This window comes from Mycteria americana, chromosome 4, assembly GCF_035582795.1.
Source record: "Mycteria americana isolate JAX WOST 10 ecotype Jacksonville Zoo and Gardens chromosome 4, USCA_MyAme_1.0, whole genome shotgun sequence".
Lineage (NCBI taxonomy): Eukaryota > Metazoa > Chordata > Aves > Ciconiiformes > Ciconiidae > Mycteria > Mycteria americana.
The window spans coordinates 5,398,927-5,418,790 of NC_134368.1; the positions used below are offsets into that span (position 1 = coordinate 5,398,927).

The 19,864-nt window shown below is 37.0% G+C and overlaps 1 protein-coding gene across 2 annotated transcripts in view; it reads left to right on the top strand.

Annotated features, from left to right (window-relative positions):
- CTNNA2 (catenin alpha 2) overlaps nt 1-19,864 on the top strand; it is a 534,072-nt gene that overhangs the window by 485,812 nt on the left and 28,396 nt on the right. For both annotated transcript variants that reach the window (XM_075499501.1, XM_075499502.1), the window contains exons 13-17: nt 219-370; nt 7,270-7,383; nt 10,808-10,989; nt 13,729-13,834; nt 16,869-17,003. In XM_075499501.1, the coding sequence (XP_075355616.1) occupies nt 219-370; nt 7,270-7,383; nt 10,808-10,989; nt 13,729-13,834; nt 16,869-17,003 (689 nt within the window). The remainder of the gene's footprint in view (nt 1-218; nt 371-7,269; nt 7,384-10,807; nt 10,990-13,728; nt 13,835-16,868; nt 17,004-19,864) is intronic.

Below are 19,864 nucleotides of genomic sequence, written 5' to 3' on the forward strand. Positions count from 1 at the left end.
AGAATATGAAGATGGCTATTTTCATGCTGTCAGAAAATGTGCCAGAGCTCTGCATGTGTAGACTCAGCACAAACCCACGCCATGAGCCTTCCTGGGTCTTGAAATTGTAACAACAGTATGTACCATGTCTACTGGAAAGTATTTATGCCCAAAGGCGGGGGCAAATGTTCATGAAAGAAGGTGTCTAATGTTACTGCCTTTCATTTTGTTTAATCTAGTTATGCCACGTTTTGCTGAACAAGTTGAGGTTGCCATTGAAGCTTTGAGTGCGAATGTCCCACAGCCATTTGAAGAGAATGAGTTCATAGATGCCTCCCGCTTGGTTTATGATGGAGTTCGTGACATCAGGAAAGCTGTTCTGATGATAAGGGTATGTAAGGCACCTGGGAAATAAAAGTTGGGACTTACAGAAAAGTATCACATTGGATGAGAGGAATATAAAAGCTTCTTGGAATCAACTTTGTTTCATAATAAGCCAGAAAAGCTTGACATTGAAACAAGCGTGAAACAAAAGTATGTGCAGCAAAAAAGAATTTGTAAGTAAAGAGATGAAGGTATTTTAGGGGATGAACCACAATTAATTTGTTAATAACCAGGAGAAGATTTGGTCACAACTGCCAATAGATGCAAACTTCATTACTGTTTCTGTAGTAATAGCATTAATTTGCTGAGATCTTCAAAGTTTGTGTAGAATTTTGTTGGGGCTTTTTTTCCGAATGTATGTGTGCTGCCTAGGATATGAGGTAAGTCTGGTTAAAATCTAAATGAGTAAATAAATTATCTTGCTGCTCCAGTGAGCCTCTGCAGGGATGGTTTTGAATGTTTACTGAGGTAAAGAATGTGTCATTTCAGCGTTGACTAACCAGTTGATTCAATTTGCTTAGGCATCTTTTAAAAAAACCAAATAAATAAAAAAAACCACAGAACAACATAATTATTGTTAGAGTAGATGTGTGTCTTGCTTTTCAGTGTAGTTTACAGTCAAAGATTTAAAAAAAACAGAACAAAACAAAACAAACCTGGTTTGGACATCTCTTCAGCAATCAAAACCCTTATTTGAAACCCAAATTACCTTGAATCTGCCCCGGTGAAAGCCACCTACGAATAAAGCTATGGTGAAAATCACAGGGAACACTTATGAAGCAAATAACAGTGCTAAAACAACAACTCATCCCTTTGAGCAAACAGGTAACATACACTCGTGGTTGTGAGTGTAGTATGGGACTGATGAAAGACTTCAGGCAGTTGGAGCACTCCAAAATAGCTCCATTTTAGTCATCTGTCACTATGTATTAACATTTACACAAAAAGCTTTTGACAGGCTTAATTTTATAACTGCGAAACATAAATTCCATTCCCTACCCAGTGCTAATCTCAGGTAGCCTGAATTATAGTCATGATTGATGATGGGGGCAAACCCGCCCTGTTTTCTGGGTTTGCAGCATTGGGGTATTTGCAACTCTTACGGAAAAGAAAGATCTGCATAGTAAAGGATCTCCTTTTTTCCTTTGATTATCCAGTTGCTTAGTCCGTAACAGCAGTTTTCAAATTTCTCTTAGGACAAGAACACTTCTAAGCAGATTTTAATCTTTTATAGTCTCTCGTGAGTCATTTTAAATTGCTTCATGATACACAATCATGAGGTGGGATCTGCTATAGACCCACGCTTTCCTATCCCATACGCAGAGTCCTGGCTTCCAGCACCCCCCTGTACACCCGAGCTGTCCCAGAGAGGTTGCCGTGAGACTGTCCATACTGGGTGAGATGGTCCTGCCAAGCACAAAGCACCATTTTAAATTCTGGAGGCACATGCACTTATTTCATTGCTGTCTCATGTTAACCACTACCTTGGAAAGCTGATCAGCATGCAGGCTTTGCAGTGTCCTTAGAAACATCCCAGGTTACTTTTGCAATTGTATCGGCTACTACTTTCCTCTCCTTGTATGATATGAGTTAATGAATTCTGTTTACCCAGATTAGGAAGATGTATTTTTGCCTTCAGACAATTAACTTGTTTATGGAGCTAAATGTAGTGCTCCTTACCCAGGCGGAGAACTAAAGGACATAAATGGACTCATTATCCTTGTGAGTTAACTGGGAAAGTCCACATATATAAACATACATAGGCCAGAGTTTGCTGAATCAGAACCTTATTTTCTGTAGAAAACAAAATTAGTTTCAGTCTGAGGCACTCTTTAGCATTCCCATCCGGACATCTCACATTGAAATGGAATGTATAATTAAAGGGAGGTGAGCATTAAGCTATAAAAGACAGTCTTTAGAATATTTTTATCTAGGAATCTGTTAAATCTCATGCACACCTTTAATTCAGGTTGTAAAACTTCTTGCAGAATTATTACCAAAAAAAAAAAAAACCAACCTTGAAAACTTTTTAGAGCATCTGACACAAACAGTTATTTTCAGGCAGTAATTGTTCATGTGCATGCCACGAAAGATTGAATTTATCTGAGATGATTCCCTCATTCCGTGGAGGAAATGAAGCCACTTTTTAAATTAATTTTTGTTGGTATTATTACTTCTAGTAAGCTGAAGGAAAGGGGGATAGTCTCTGTTGTTCTCTTTTCCCTTGAGAAAGAGAGATTTGATTGTCCCTTTGGAGGGGAAAGGAGACATTTTTGCATTGGGGACTATTATTATGATCTATACAGAAGAAAAAAATCTCTTTCACAACTTAAGAAGTAGTATAAATAAATTTAGGAATATAATTATAGAGCCTAAAAATAAGATAGAAAATAATAACTTTGTTCCAACATCTTTTATATTACCGCATCGGGATCAAATTACAGTTTGTTTTTTTCATAGCTACTTATGAAATTCCCTCAGTTATTAGACAGAAACCCTCTCTACAGTTAGGAAGAATCATAACGGCACCTTTTCTCATTCTTGTGTACCTCCGAGGCCAGTCTTCTCTTTTCACCCATGGCCTTTGCTATCGGCAAAGCCGCTGCTGGTTGCATCTACGTTAGCGTTAGTGTTCCATTTGTTTGGATGAGGAGTGCACTCTTGAAGCCAACCTTCAGTTGTCCCCTCTTGCCGTGTTTTAGTTCATGTTACAGGGTAGTCTTAGAGCATGTAAACTTGATTCTTTGGGGTGATCCTGGAAGATGTGCTCTAGGAGTATCTTAAGTGCACTTCTATCATTAAAGGACTTTCAGTGCATGGGAGGCAGACTACAGCGAGCCTGAATAAGAATGAAATGAGGGTACTGCACGTGTGGGGTCCTTAGCACCAACTGTTTGGATGTATGAATCCTCTTCTGCTCTTCCACACTTGTCAATGTAGGCTTAGCTTTGATCACCTATGGGGTAGCGACTGTGGTGAAATCCAAAGTGCTGCTACATCTCAGATCCTCTGGAAAACTAGACTTGGTGCAGAATCCCATCATCTTTTTAAATAGCCTATCTCCAAAGCGTGCTATGGGGTTCATTGTCTACATTGACTGCCTGGTGCTTCTCGGGTTGAACTTAGAGTATTAGATTTTACTGTAAATCATTAAACAGCTGAAGACCTGCTGTGAGAAGTTCTCTGTCTTTGCCACTCAGATGCTGCTTGCAGCACCTGAGTCACTCAGGCGGCAACTGCCTTTGTACAAAAACAAATGTACAGAATGGTGTGGAGTTGAATAGAAAAGCATATTATAAAGGCTTTTTTTTCTCCTTAGCTTTTAGAATTAGAGGGCATTTTAGTGGTAAAAAATGGAGGAATATCTTTTCAGTCTGTCTTTCCTCTCACTACAAGGTTAGTTTGACTTGGCATTTACACTGCTGAATTTCTTATAATTGCATCTTACAATTTTTAAATGCATACAGCACTATAGCATAGTGGGGTTTCTATCTTCATCAAGTATATTTGAATTGGTGAAATATTAAAAAAATAGCTTTTATAAATCTGCATATATATGCCATTTTACGACTTATACATGCATAATTCACATTTTTATACTGCAGCTACAAAAGATAAACCAAAATTATATTGATGGAAGATATTTTGTTTACAGCAAGATCCTCAGTCTAGCAACCAGAGAGATATTTAAAAAAAAAATAAAAATTCCTGTGACTGGAAGCTGAAAGTCACCAAATTCATATCAGAAATAAAGCATGCATCTTAAAAGAGAAAGTATATATTTACTGGGTGATTTATCCAGGATCGTGAAAGACTCTTCTACACTGGGAGAATTCATCTGAATTATATAAATGAAGTGAAGAATATGCTCTATGTGTAGTACAGATACTCTATTTGAAAAAAAAAAATTAGTCCTGGGAAGTCTTACAGCCTGTCGCTACAGAACAGACAGACTAAAAGTTATGAAAATGGTCCATTTTTCTGTTGAAATCAATGAGTTTTGAAAATTACCCTAGCTCTTCCTGCCACTGGTGGTTGTCAGGTTTTTGTTTGGAAGCTGTCTCCGATCTCAAATCCATATTCCCTATGTCTGGGTGACCATAGGTTCAGGTGTCTGCAAGACTGATTCAGTCCTTCTGTCTTCCAACTCAGATAAATTAAGTTCCAGACTTTGTTGTCTTGGAAACTGGGTTTTAAATACCAAGGTCCTGTTCGTTGTGCACAAAATTAGAATTGTTATAGTACGTTTAGAAGGCCCTGCTAAGAGTAAAAATCTTTAAGTCAAGGTACTTCAATATAATATTTCTTTTTTTCTCATTTGTGTCTAAACAAATAGGAGAACCTATTATATATGGGCTGCATCTCCAAGAGACCAGATAAAACAAAGCAATGATGCAAGAGTGAAAAGCATGCAATGTTTGAAATGGCAGCATACAGATAGCAGTTAACTACTGTTCGTTCTTCATCTTAGAGAAAAATGTAGCTATTTTTGGAAGAAAATGAGGGTGTTAAATTCTCCACACTTGAAAACCTTAAGTGAGTGAGTCTGAAAGTTAGGTTTGAATTAGATCTCATTTCTACACAGGGGAAATACTGAGATTTCTTGCATTTGTAGTATATTATTAACAGTTGCATTAACTTGTCCTTTTGGTTTGCACTACATTTTCTCCAAGTTCAACATCTATACCCATTAAGTTTCAACCTTTTAAAGACCACAGATTTTAAGATTATGAATGTCAGGCAGTAACAGCAATAAATTGTTTTTTTTCTGAATGTTTCTTTAAGAATAAATCCCTGAAACATAGAATTTTCAGAATATTTTAGCTTTTTGAGAGGCATCCTTATGTCCTTACCGTTTACAGTGTTGAGATGTAATATTTTGAGTATTATGCCTTTACTTTACTGCAACTCTGACTATGAAAGCCTGGGAAAGGGCTGCACATTATCTTTTATAGTCTTATCTATAAAAGTGGAGACAGAAGAAACTATGAAGAGTATAGCTGGGGGGGAAGCGGTGCTGGTTTTACACTGACCAGTGCAACTGGCTAGTTGAATGGACTTGGAGGACGGGGAAGAACCAGCTGGTTTATGAAGAAGGGGTTGAAACTCTCCACCCTGTTCCTATTCTTCACAGTAAAGCCCAGGCAGATGAAAAGCTGAGCCCTATGATAGGAAGTACTCTTTTTTGCTCAGGGACTTAGTAGCTGGTTTGCTTATGGCAGATTTTAAACTCCCCTCCTGCCCTCAAACAGCTGAGCAGAGAGAATAAAGTGATTAAAGGTGATTGGAAAGCAAGACCATTGGACATCATAATGATAGGTACCGACCTTCCTTTTTGTTCCCGTGGCAGAAGAGAAACGACAAATTCATTTTTTTCACCTGAACTTCATCCCTGTCTATCCTGTTATCTACACTATTTGTACATGCATCTCTTCAGAGATGCAGCCTGAGTTTCATTACCATGCTGTCACACTTGGTTATTTCTTCCTCCAGCGCTCGGCATCAAAACACTTATTTAATTCATACTCTTTAAGCCAGATGAAGATGGCTGTGTTTTACTCTCCCCATCATGTGCACTTCACCACGTAGCTAGCAAAGCAGCTGATTTTCCGCTACAAACAGTGATGTGCACTTCATGTTGGAAACCCGGCTGTAATATAAATATCGCCAAAAGACTTCTCTACGTTATGTTAGAGGGTTTGGACCAGTTCCTAGTGACTGAGCATCTTCAAGACAGAGTTGTAATGACAACTGGCAATGATTAGCACCTCTGCTAGCAAACTTGACGTTGCCTCCGAGCATGAAATGCCATCATGGATGATTTCTTCTGTAATGGTTGGCCCTCTAGGTTAACACCGAGGCATATGGGTATCCAGCAAGGTGAGGATTTCTCTGCACAGTTACTGTGATCTTCTTTTTCTATTACCACTGCCATGTATTGTACCTACAGAAGTTACTCATGGCCAGATTGTTGTACTAGATGCTATTCTAGCACAAAATGGAATATAATCTTCCTTCTAAAGACTATTTCTGGTTTTGCACCATCTATATTAAATATAGTACTAAATAGTGATTTAAAGTAGGCTGTCTCTCTGTGCATATATAAGGAAATTTTTTTTTGCTCCTAATTTTTTGCCAGAAGGTGAAAAAACCAAACATCCATCAGTTATCTCTTTTTCTCCCTCCCTCCAACTTTTTAAACAACCTGAAGCCAGCATATACGTAACTAGATTTCATCAGCCTGCCCAGAGACACTCACACCATTCGTAGCACCAGCAATGGAGATAACGTGGTTTCAGTTTAGGGGATGAGGCAAATTCCAAAGCTCTGTATCTGAAAAGAACCGTGTGAACCAACAAGATAAAGCAGATTGTAAAGTTTACATTTGTTTCAAAACCAGTTGACATAATTTACATTTTCTTTCAAGAGGAAATCTCTTATTTGCTTTGATAACTCTTTCTTCCAGGACGTTAGTTACTTTTTCCCAGGTATTTACTTTCTCTTTAGAAGATTACGTGGAGATTCCAGTAATATAATAGTATTAGTGTCCATTTATATACGAAATAACATTATTTTGAAATACTGCATTCCGGTTGTTAATGTGTCCAAAGGATATTTGTTCCTGGAACTGCATTTATCATGTTAACAGAGTTAAGAAAAGTTGCAGCAAGGTAATGATAAATGCCATTTGTAAAGAAAACTAGAGTTCAAACAGCTTAATTTTTAAGACAATTCAATTTCAGTTCTTGACTGCTTGGGCAGACAAGTTAATTTAAAAGGAAAGAGAAACAGCATTTCCTGGGCAGGTAGTCGATGAAATAAGAGCTTACTGTACATAGGACTTTGTATCCTTTATATGCTTGTCATCTCCTCTCTTTTGCTTTCTCTCCCTGTCTTCCTCTCTAGACCCCTGAAGAGCTAGAGGATGATTCAGACTTTGAGCAGGAAGATTATGACGTCCGCAGCCGAACAAGTGTTCAGACTGAAGATGACCAGCTTATTGCTGGCCAGAGTGCAAGGGTGAGTATAAACCCCACGTACTACATTAAGTATCTGCATAGCTACAAATAAAAAGCTGTGCCTCAGAAAGCAAATGCAGTGATTTCAAATCTTCAGGGTCACTTAAAAAAGGGCGGGAGAAAGCTGACCGAGGTGTTTAAAGCTTTTTCACGTCTCACCTATTTGAAAAGCACTGACTTTATCGAATGATATTCCTTAGGCTTCTGTGATGCCTTGTATCAGCTGTTTGCTCCAGTTAGTGCTGTAGGAGAAGGCCTTGCAGGTTTGGAATGTGCTGAAACCGTGGGAGTAGTCAGCAAATTAAAATAAAAAAAAACCAACAACAACAAACCACAAACCCTTCAGGGCACCATGTGCTTTATCCAGAGAAATCTTACATTAGTCATGTTTCCCAGTGTGCAAACCTGTCAAGAAGATCTGTTTAAGCTACCAAGTAGTCCCTGTAATTTAATTGTAATTGAAGACGTTTGTTACTGAGTCAATGTAATTTTACCAGGGTAATTACATCATGATAAACTTGAGTCATTGTGATTTGTGACCTCAGTTTGTTCGTGGGGATTGCAAATTAAGCTGATGAGTGCTTCAGGGGTCACAGGTGCCGGAGAAGTGAAGTTTGTTAATACTCAGGATTATGCCACCCTCTGATGAATGTTTACCTCTTACTAAATAGGCTGCTCAGCTCAGATTATTAAAAAAACCCGCATCAGAATATAATTTTGGGGGCAAATGACATCATGGAAATATATTTGACTGGAAAGAGAGTTTAAAAAAAAAAAGCCTTAAAATTTTCCAGCAGAGAACCAGTGGGAAACTGGGAATTACCGGAATGATTTTCATGGCTGTTTTGCACAGGTCTGCCGTTTCTTCTGATAAGTGCTAAAAGTGAAGTAATGGACTAATGAGAAGCATCCTCCCCACACGCACTCAAACACTATAGCAAAAGCTGGTAACTGGAACGGTGACTTCTTACCTTGAATTCTAGAAGAGGAATTGTAGGGCTTAGAACCTGAAGACCAAAAGGCGACGATGCTTTGAAAGATCACTTCAGATGACCCAGTAAAGAGGAGTTTTCAGCTGCTGTAGGAAGACCCACAGTATGTTAGGGCTTGACACAAACATTTTACACCCTGAAAAGAAACAGTAGAGTAATGCAAACCTAAATGATGCTTACTTAGAGGTATGGGTGGAATGTGAGACATAGATACAGTGGAATGGGCAGAGGTTTCTTTTTGTCTTCATTTCCCTGAATATTAAATACAGATGGTAAATAAAGCATACCACGTATCAGAAAAGCTGGGTTTCTATCACTACACCCCAAGAACAAAAAATTTTGTCCTTGCATATCAAGGACGTATCATATATATCATTATCACTAGATGAAGAGCAGATGGATTGTAGGTCCCATCCCAGAGAGCTGGGTGACCAGGAACTGGCATTGAAAACCATGCAGTCAGGAGAATTGCAGAATGACGCCTGGATACCTTACCCTGAGAACAGTGACAGAACTATGTTCTGGATGCAGTTGACTATCTTTGGGGGATTTTTATATGTTAAAGAGCATAAAGTCCTGTTTGATATATTCAAAGAAATGACTACTAAAGTAAGTCTCAAGTACCAAAGTATTGAGCTATTTCACAGTCTTTTTTTTTTATTATTTTTTGTTACATCTAGGATTGGGTAGCGTATCATCCTTTCTTGATCTGAAAACCAAGTAAAGACTGCAGTAATATTTTTACTAAGAATCTAGTTCACCTAGGGACTTAGGAGTCTTAAATTCTATTACATTTATTGCGGTTATTATCACTGCTGCACTTAAAACCTTCTGCTTTGATCAGCTACACACTGTATAAACATAATCTATTATAAAGACAGTCCCATTCCTGAATAACGCAGAATGCAATATGTCACAAGAAGCAACAAACAACGAAAACATAAAATGAAAACATGCTAAGCAGAAGCCACCCAGTCCACGGTCTTGAGTGACTTATTGAAATGAATCTGCTAAGCAGAATAGTATCTTATTTGAACCTTTTCTGTAGAAAAGCTGGATTTTTATTTGTGGAACGTAATGGATTTGTTTAATATGCTTACTCCATAAAGCTATTAGTATTTCAGGAGAAAGACTTGTGTTGGTCTTCAGTGAAATAAAACTTGGTATTATGAGCTGCATTTGCTATAGGATATGGCTTCTTTGAAAACACATCAGCATCTGGAATAGAAATGTTAAAACACTGTATACCAGTTTAACGGGTGTGCAGGTGAAGCTGCCCGTGGAAAGAAACCACACGCAAGACATGCAGATCGGCTTTCCAAATTTTACTAGTCCTATCACATTCTTTTAATTTCAGTAATTCGTTGGTTCTAGTGTTTTATGTGTATTTTATATATTTATTTATTTATTAGCTTGACTTACACTGCATTTTCCTGTGAAAAGACTAATATGCTAACATTTGAAACTGCTGAGTTACATTGATAAGGCCTAATTAAAACTCATGTGTTGAATTTTAATTTGATTAACTTGCAAATTTCTCATTTTCCGATCTACTGTTTATAACCTTTTTTAATATCAGTTTTGGAAAAGGTCAATTATGAATTTTTAAAAGCCAAGAGCATTTTAAGAATATGTAGAGAAAGACTTCAGCTGATTGAAAGTGACATAAACAAGAAAAAATCTAATGACACTTAAACATGTGTCACACCCCATTAAATGCATAATGCGGTCTTTAGAACCCCTAAAGCCAAATAGTAGCTCAGCTTGGAAATCATTATTGAAAGTGTCCATTTGATCTTCAAAAGTAATTATTAAAATGTTGTAGGCTTTTCTTTCTTCTTTTTTTTTGGGGGGGCGGGGAACTTTCAGCTTTGCTGGTAAAGTCAAGGCAGATTAGTATCAACCTGTGTAGTGCCTTTTTGCATATCTTCCAAGAGGCAATTAGACCACTAAATATTATTGAAAGGTACATTCATTACAATTCACTTCAAATGTATTATCTTGCATGTCATAGTTTATTTTAGTGTTGGGTTAAGCAGAAAGCCTCTGTTTCTGACAGAGAATGAGACTGGGGAAGATACTGGCAATTCAGTCTGCCTTTTCCCATAGATGTCATTCATTTTGTTCTACCTAAAAGTTAAGATTTAACAGGGATTTTCTTTAATCTTCCTGTGTCGACTCTTGAATAATCTGTATATCATGGCATCATATATATAATTTTTAAATTCTTGAAGGTATAAGAAGAGCTATAAACATCCTGTGAATTTGTTTTTGCCTGTCCTAAGAGAAATCAGATGTCTACTGGATTTTGCTTGTCATCTTCAACTCCCATAAAAAGAAACTAGAAGTTGGGCATGCCATTTGGACCACTGGAAATGTGTAGTTTCTAGCTGCCTGGTTTTAATGCCCAACTTCTCCCATTTTTTTCTCCAGGCTATCATGGCTCAGCTTCCCCAGGAGGAGAAGGCTAAGATTGCCGAGCAGGTAGAGATATTCCACCAAGAAAAGAGCAAACTGGATGCGGAGGTGGCCAAGTGGGATGACAGTGGTAATGACATCATTGTGTTGGCAAAGCAGATGTGCATGATTATGATGGAAATGACAGACTTTACTAGGTAAGGACAAAATAACCTGTGCTGAGGCCTTCTTCAGACATCCCACATCTTTCCTTTTTGTTGTAATTTATAGCCTATTGAGATGATGTGCTGTGTTTTGGGGGATGCAAAGCCAGGTAACACACCCCATACTTAATGGGATGGGCTGTACAGTTCTCTACACATGACTGTTCTGGATATTTCTCCAAACGGGATTAATCACATGAAGTTTTTGTCCTATTTGCGAATCTGTTTTATTTGCAGATCATCTTGAATTTCAGCAGCAAAGATAGTCTGTGACCTTACAGACACTCAACTGACATTTCGTTTAGTACCCATCTAAATGCATGTGCCTCTCTGAACTTTCAACATTTCAACACAACTTGTGTCAATCAAAAATAATGGCAAAACTATTTATATTGATTTGAACACTGAACTTCTTTCCAAAAAAGCCCCAAATGAAATGCAACTGTTTTGATCTAATACTTTATTGGACCCTGTCAGTAATGGTGGTTGTTTTTGCTTTCATTTCTTTTTTCTATTGATGTCTTGTTCTTTTCTAATTGCAAAGCATCAAAAGGCCATTCATTAATGATACCATATAAACAGAATTATTTTGTTTAAATATAGTCATATTGTTAATCACACCAGGGAGAACATTTGACAAGGTTCTTTGAATTACAGATCACCATAATAAATTAAAGGTTTTTCAGTGTTTATTTTTAATGGGAGTTCAAAAGTTTAAATGGTGTTTATCAAAATGTGATTAGACAAAACTGGACAAAAATCTTCATGTTTTTGTTCAGAATTAAAATCAGACATCCATTTATTCATCTCACTGAGATGCTCAAATAGATTTCTTAATCTTCAGCTGAACACATGCCTTGTGTCTGGAGCCTTCAACCCATTTCGGAGGAGACAGCCTCTTCATTGACAATATAGGGTTTGCACATACCTTATATATATATAGACAGATAGATAGATGGGCTGGGTGTATAAATACCATTAATTTGCAAATAACTAGACTATTTGCACTTGCATAGTTAGTTCATTGGTTCAATAGGCAACAGCAAACATTTTTACCCATTTTAAATTTAATTATGCATATAGAAAGTTTGCTTACTTTAATAGATTACTACTATACTTCTTTCCAAGTAATTATTCTCTCAGCTTATTTGTTTTTCTCTCAGTTTGTGCTTTTACAACTATTGTTTTTGCAGTAAACTCACCACTCCTGTACACCAAATGACAGTGTAGAACCTCCTCAGAAGGGTGATATTTTAGAGGAATCTTAATTACTTTTGTATTTGTATTGTCTTTGGGTCTCTGATCCTTCTGCCCAAAAACAGAGTGAAAAACTGTCCAAACGGTACCATCATTTCATGGAAGGAAGAAATAATGTTCTAAAGCAACAGCCCAGAATATGAACGCTTTCTGCAACCTCCCAGACAACCTTTGATACATTGAACATCACATTGAAAGTTTTGTAATTACATTTTCTACCATCAAAAGAACAGAAATAATAAGAGAATGAGAGAAAACTACTGTCATATTTGAAGTAAATTAAAAAAAAAATCAAAGTGCACCTCTGTTTACATCAGATTCAATAAAAACTTGTTTAATATATTCCATTAAAACAGAACAAAGCCTTTCACACCTTTTTGGTTGACTTTAACCTCAGCAGTGTTAAAATAGAATAATTTTTCAAATGCATGGAGTTTGTGACAGTCAGATCTGCCGATGTAATTAATGTAGAACCATACGAGGTCACTATGAAGGATTTTTGCTACAGTTTAAGTAAGTTCAACAAAAGTGGGATACTTGTATTTCAATATCTGTTTAAGGTGCAACTGAAAGTATGGAAAGAAGATAAAAATGGAAATACATTTCAGTATGTTATTCTTGGCATTACAGATGAAAAAAAAGGAAAAATAATACTATGTTGTGCTTAGAAAAAATGCCTTCAGTTTTAGTTTAAAAAAGCCTAAGTTTGATCATATTATGATTTGCCATCAGTCTGAAGCTATATTTCTCCACATAGTATAAAAACAAAACAAAACAAAAAGGAAAATCAGCTCGCTTCCAACTGAGCCATTCTCAGGAGCAGTAGCAAATTTATTATTACAAATGACTTTAGTTGTTTTGAGTCTGAAGCAAACTCAGAAAAGTCTGCACTGTCTTTTTACTTTTTTTCTATATATATTTTGGTAACTTTAATGACTAAAATCAGAGTTTTGTGCATCATCTTAAAAGTATAGTGAAAGATCAGTCTTAAAGCTAATTATATATGATTTAAGTGTAACATTTAAGTGTAACATAAGGATTATGCTTCATGTACCTTTGTTTTCTGACAAATCTACTAAAAATGTTTTCTAAAAAGTGACATTCTTGCTCTGGCAAGAATCTAACATTCTAACATTAGCACTGGCATGGGAGTAACATAATTTTGAAATAGTTGTGTATTCCAGAAAGAATGTTGGCTTAATGAGCACTTAAAAATGCATATACTATTAAGTATAGCTCATGTGCTTGAAGGCACCATCAGACTAAATTGCTAGTGAGGCGTTTTGTAAGAGAGAGGAAATATAGCAGACCGATTTCTTAATCAAGCTGTACTATAAAGTAGTTAAAAGGTGAAATTGTAATAAATTAAGAAGTCATTCATGTTACTATTTTAAAATCAAACACTAAACAGGGGCACTAAAACTGTTGCCTTTCATGATTTATTTAGATTGGGCATAATTGTATTGTATTTCACAGAGGTAAAGGCCCCCTGAAGAATACATCAGATGTCATTAATGCGGCCAAGAAGATTGCAGAGGCAGGATCGAGGATGGACAAATTGGCACGGGCGGTAGCTGATCAGGTAACAACAAAAATGAGCAGAAATATAATGTAACCTCTATCACTGAGTTGCCTTTTGCAGGAAAAGGTTATCTTTACTTGGCAGAAAATTACCTATTGAAAGTAATTGCTTGGATACTGATCTACCCATTGAATATAAGTTGTTTCTTCTATACCAATCAGCCTGGGTTTTGCAGTACAGGAAAGTCATAAATGAGTCTCTCTAAACCTCAGAAACGCCTGGATTATTCCACAGCCTCACTTCTGGACCCAGATGATTCTCTTAGAATTAGACTGATATGTTTGCTGCCATGAAAGCAGTAGAGACTCGGATGCTCTGTTACCCCTGCCATATGCTTAGGAATCCTTATATTCTTTTCAGCTCGTTCTTCCAGCAATTTCCCTTGATATGGCACTTTTCTTTTTCAAGATTCCCTGACTCCCTTTCTTCTGCTTTGCGTCAGGGTACTGCGCTTTCACCTGACGGCCCCGTGCTCCCTGTTCTAGGGTCTGTGTCCTCAGTCCCATTACCAAATTCATGTCACAAGTGAAAAGATGAACTCGCTATATTCAGCCCCTTTCTTTCAGATTGGATTATCTGTCCACCTGGAGAGCAAGACGAAGCATCATATTAAAAGTCAAGAGCCCAATTTCAAATCCAGGTTCTAGGTAGCTAATTTTAGATTTAGGCAAATTAAATTTGACTGTTTTTTCCCTTGTAAACTTCCTATAGTTTCTTTCCTTTCATTGTCATCAGGAGAAATTTTGCTGGGAGTGGGAACTGATAACTTCCTTGCCTCTAGTCTTTCTCTTTAAAATAAGTATTTATTTTTCTTCTTCAAGTAAGCATGTAATGGTGTGTAACACATCCTGCCACGGAATATGGGCCAGACTGTCAAGAAACCTAAAGCTGCCCATTTTCCTATAAGCTCAGAAATTTTGGGTTTAGATTTTCTTCATTATCAGCAAGCATTTTTCCTGTAGTTAACCCATTCCAATCCTTCAGATGTAGCATCTGTTCATTTTAGCATAAGAAAGAAGAAAACCATCTGTCAGCTGATGAAATTCCTAGTCTACAATATTTGCAGAGGTGGAATATTTTCAAGAAAGAAACACCGAGAGACTTGCTATGCTTAGAGTGCATTGGCTTGAGTCACATTTTAAATTTCAGAAGACTGTAACATGCACACTTTAATAATAAGCCGTAAAATCACGATGAGAATGAAGTGTTTGTTTTAATGGTTGCGCTTTAATGATATTTTACAGAACTTTGGGGACACTCATGCAATATAAACTTTTTATGGACAGTTGCATTTTTAATTACTGTTCCAATGAGAGAGATCTTACATTTTCATTCGCTCCAAGGTACTTGTATTTAAAGCCTTGTCAGCTCTCTAGAAGTATTGCTTTAAAGTTCATTTCTTTCAGTTCATAGACTTCAAGAGTAGGGTAAATATTTCTGTATTAAATTGTCACCGGTAGGGAGAAGAAGTCTCTTAGGGATTCATGCCTGAAAGATGTGGCAACTGTCTGAAGAGAGGCATTATAGCATTGCCATAAGTATAGAACAGATTAAACCTAACAGCAACAATGAACCTCCAGCTTTGTTTATCGTCAGTTTTAAAGAGAGAGAAAAAAACAAAGTGACTGCTTTCAGGCTTATAGACAGCAGTACATGCAGCTACTTCACTGCAAATATATTCCTTGCCAGCATTAGCTGTTGGGCCTAGAGCAGTCATCGCAAGTCAGAGGTTGTGATGCTGTTGACTCGCGTGTGTATAATTCTATCAGTTTTTGTTGAAGTGCTCTGATAACATTTTACAAAAATTGAGCGTAAACTTTGTAAGATGCTAAAAAGACATATTCGAAATCTTTGTTCCCCAAGCTATACATTCAAAGAACATTGTCAGTCAGACTTTGTTGGCTAGCCCCAAAGAGTATTTAGTGGAGACATGCTGTTAGCAATAGACCCTTTTAGCAATGTTTCATCAGAGTGAATTACTGAGGTCTGTTCTCTCGAGGCAAGACTTTGAATATTAACTACAAAAGTGTTGTTTATTATGCTGTTGATATTGTGGGGGACGATGCAGTTTCTATTAAGAGTCCCAAAGACTATGAATAAATTGTACTTGGGCCTTTTCTAGTTACATTGATTATAAAACCTTCACTGAGTCGACCACATTTGACCTAATGTAATTTGTGTCAAAATACATTTGAGATGCACAGCATCCAAAATGGTACAGGGCTGTAGATAGCCTTCCCTCTAGTATGAAGATGTATCCCTTTAGACATGCAGAGGGACCAACTTATCTCGTTGTGTTCTTTAGAAGGGCTGCAATACTGATGTCATCTGCTGAGAGACTCTAATATGTCACTTACATTTTAGTAAATAATTTCCTTCTGGCACAGATTAAGGTATTTATGCATTAACAATAAGCCTGCCAAATCTGTCAGTACCAAACCCAAGCAGCCTCACCTCTGCCTCTGGAGTCCTTAGTGTGTCAATAAGGGGCCTGGCTTCTGCCAAGTCTGAAGCAGAGCTGTGTCCTCTGAAGGTCTGCACAAATGCCAGGGTAGCTGGCAAGACAGTCAAGAGCTGGCATTAGAGTAGATGTAATCAGTCAGAACTGGGTTTATCTGGACTTTAACTGGTCCATGTTAACCTGGACACCCAGCAGGCAACCTGGAGTTTCAGGTCAAACTTGGTCTTTTGGCTGCTTTGTAGATTCTTCTGTTCTGTACAAATTGATATCATAAGTTAACCTCCCCCACAAACATAGCAATCATATTATTTTCATTGACTTTCATTAGTGGCTGACAGACAGGTTTCTTCTTTCTACAAAAAGATATCGTGTGTCTTCAGGTTACAATTCATAAGTCTTGAGTTAAATGAAAGGTAGAGTTTTTGAATTTTCACATTTCCTCAAGTATCTCACGTAAAGACGAAGTGAAATGGATCCACCTAATACACACACATTGCCGCTATCTCCTCTGATTACCTCTCTATAATCATATAAACTCAGCTACATCTAATCAAATATTTCTTTTGTCTGTAGTGCCCAGACTCAGCCTGCAAACAGGATCTGCTAGCCTACCTGCAGCGCATTGCCCTCTACTGCCACCAACTCAATATCTGCAGCAAAGTGAAGGCAGAAGTTCAGAACCTGGGAGGAGAACTTATTGTATCAGGGGTAAGCTGGTATTTGTATTTAGCCGTTTATGTTTCCCATGTAACACTTAAAAGGGAGCATGTTTGATGGCAATAATGTACAAAACAAAAATACAGCGATTCATAAGCAAGCTTTTTAAAATGTTATCGCCATTATTCCAGGCCTTACAATAACTTGCATAGAGCAATTTGATTTTCCAAGTACCCTTTGTTTATACTAACCTTGTAAAATCTTCATTCTTCCAAAAGAAAAGTAATTTCATAGCCTAGAAAGTCATTGCCAAGCTGTGAATATTATAATTATTTGGAGCTTTTGTATATTTGCTCATTATAAATCTTCTTTCCTTTGTTAGTACTGGTAATTTCTTTCCTCTGTGCAGAAGCCAGCTCTGTATGAAGTGCATATTGTTAAGATGGTGATGACTAATGGGATTTCATTCACTCAGGTTCCAATGCACACTAGGTTTAGCAAAAACTCTGGAAGGCCGGCAAAATATTTTAATTTTTGATGCACGTGCTGTTTTCTAATACTATTGGCAAACACAATGATTATATAGTCTAATTCCCGTCCATTTATTTCAGTTATTTTCAGTGAACACTACAAACTTTTTACACATGATCCATTTTAGAAATAAAGACAGGAATGTGCAGCAGCAGTAATATTATAAACAATGAGTTTTCTACGTTTTTAAACTATTTTTTCTTTCCTTCTCCTAATGTTGGACTCTGTGCCTCTGGGAGATTACTAGAACCAAGCAGTAGCAATTGCTGCTCTTCATGATTTTCTTGTTTTGTTCTTCTAACTAATCACCCTAGTACTAGCCCCATGACACCTTTGTTGTCTTCTAACTCAAACACACACCCTATGTATGTAAAGGTATAACATTTTTCACTCTCCTGAGTGTGTTTTCAAAATGATGGTGATTTGTGAGACCCAAGATACTTGAAACAAGGTTGTTTTCAAATGTGGTTTTGAAAAAGCACCCTTTCATTGTTTAAGCCCAATCAAGTACGAAGATTGTTAGGACAACTAACTTGTGCCCTTCATTTCATCCATAAGATTCCCCAGTGAAATCACTGGCCTTCCTCAAACATATCAGAAGTCAGAGCAAATGTTCTCAACTACATAACATTTTGATTTTTTACAAAGCACTATAGAAGGTCTTAAACATTTGCCAGGCTTTCTTGGATCAAACATCCTGAAGTCATACATGCAATCCTAAAAGGAGCTGCTTAAATGTTCCTGTGTCTGTCATGCAATTGGTCTTCACTTCTTGACATATGTGCATATGTAATTTTAATACCTTGATCTTCCTACAGCAATGAAAAGATCCTCTTCCATTTTCCTGATATTAATGGAGTGATCTGTCCTTGTATCACTGACAGCTATGCTGCATAGTAAATGCTGTGATCTTTTCTTACCTACTGCCATCTGGGTCCAACTTTCATACTCATTGAGCTGTCATATTCATCTATCTATAACAATTACCCAAATCAGTGCTTCTACCAGCTTGGCTTTTGTGGTTGTGTGTGTTTCTTTTTCAAGTCTCTTTATTCAGTGTATGTGGATGCTGAATAAGCCATTGTGAATCTCTAGCATCTATTCGTTACTGGAACATCACCATCCGTTGTGAAATTTAAGTGGCCGAACTGCTTGACTTCATCATTTCCAGTCTGGCATTGTTAGCATCTGCTGCTTACCAGGCTTCATCATCATTGTGTTTCTGTTTGGTTGCATTTTTACAGTCAGTTGCAGACAAAGGCAAAACTAGCTTCAACCACAGAAATTATCTGGGTCTGTTCCAAAGACTCAGTAGTACTGACATACAGAAAATTTTAAGATTGCCCGGCTTGCTTCTTCTTCCGGTGCTCTGAAGAGGAGGTGATATAGAGTTGAACTCCTGTACATCCCTTTTTGAGAGCGTTATCTTCTTACCTGGTATAACACCATTAGTACAGTACTTTCCTGACAGTGTTTTCCAAGCTGTTTATCTTCAAGGTTCTGGGTACTGTATGCTCCTTTGCTATCCAGAGATCTGGTATCCAAGTGCGCATCTACATCTGCTTGTCTACTTGCTGCTTCTGCTTCCATCTTCTTCTTCATTTTCTCTTGGATAGCCAATTACAAATAAACAGTATTTTATTTACATTAAAATGAAATACCATTATTTGGCAACTTGCATACAGTACAAAGTTAGAATTACAATAGAAATCCAGAATGCAAGCTTCCCAAGCTATGACTACAGAAGTAAGTTTATGTGAATGCACTATATTCAAGTGTTTTGATGTAAATAACAAGCACCAGGATGATTATTACAATATTGTAATTTACTACCGTGTTTACAAAGAACCACAATATAATTCAGATTGATCCAAAAGATGAGTTATGATTCAGAACTATTATGGGGAGTACAATCTCTGCTTGAATTTTTGCATTATTAAGAACATTAATCAATATTTATAAATGGAATGAATGTATGCATATGTATGTATGAATCTATGTGTGGGCATATGTATATTTATGTAAAAAGGAAAGAGACATAAACCCAATTAAAACCTAAAAGACAGATGAAAGCCACCCCACAGTTCTTATAGTTCTGTTAGAGAAAAATGTGTTGTAACAACTTCAAAAATACTGTATACATAACATATAATGTGCTATATATCTTTTGGTGAAACTTCTATTTCTTTTTTTTCCACAAGATTCAGTAGTTCAGTATGGTTTATCTCTGAAAATAAGCATAAAGCTGATCTTGTCTGCTTTTTCCTCTATAGATTGATATGATACTAGCATAGCATATGAAGGGGTTCTTTTTGGCATCATTGACTTTGCTGCAAATAGGAAAACAGATCAAAACGTAAGAAAATGTCACACTCCTGAAG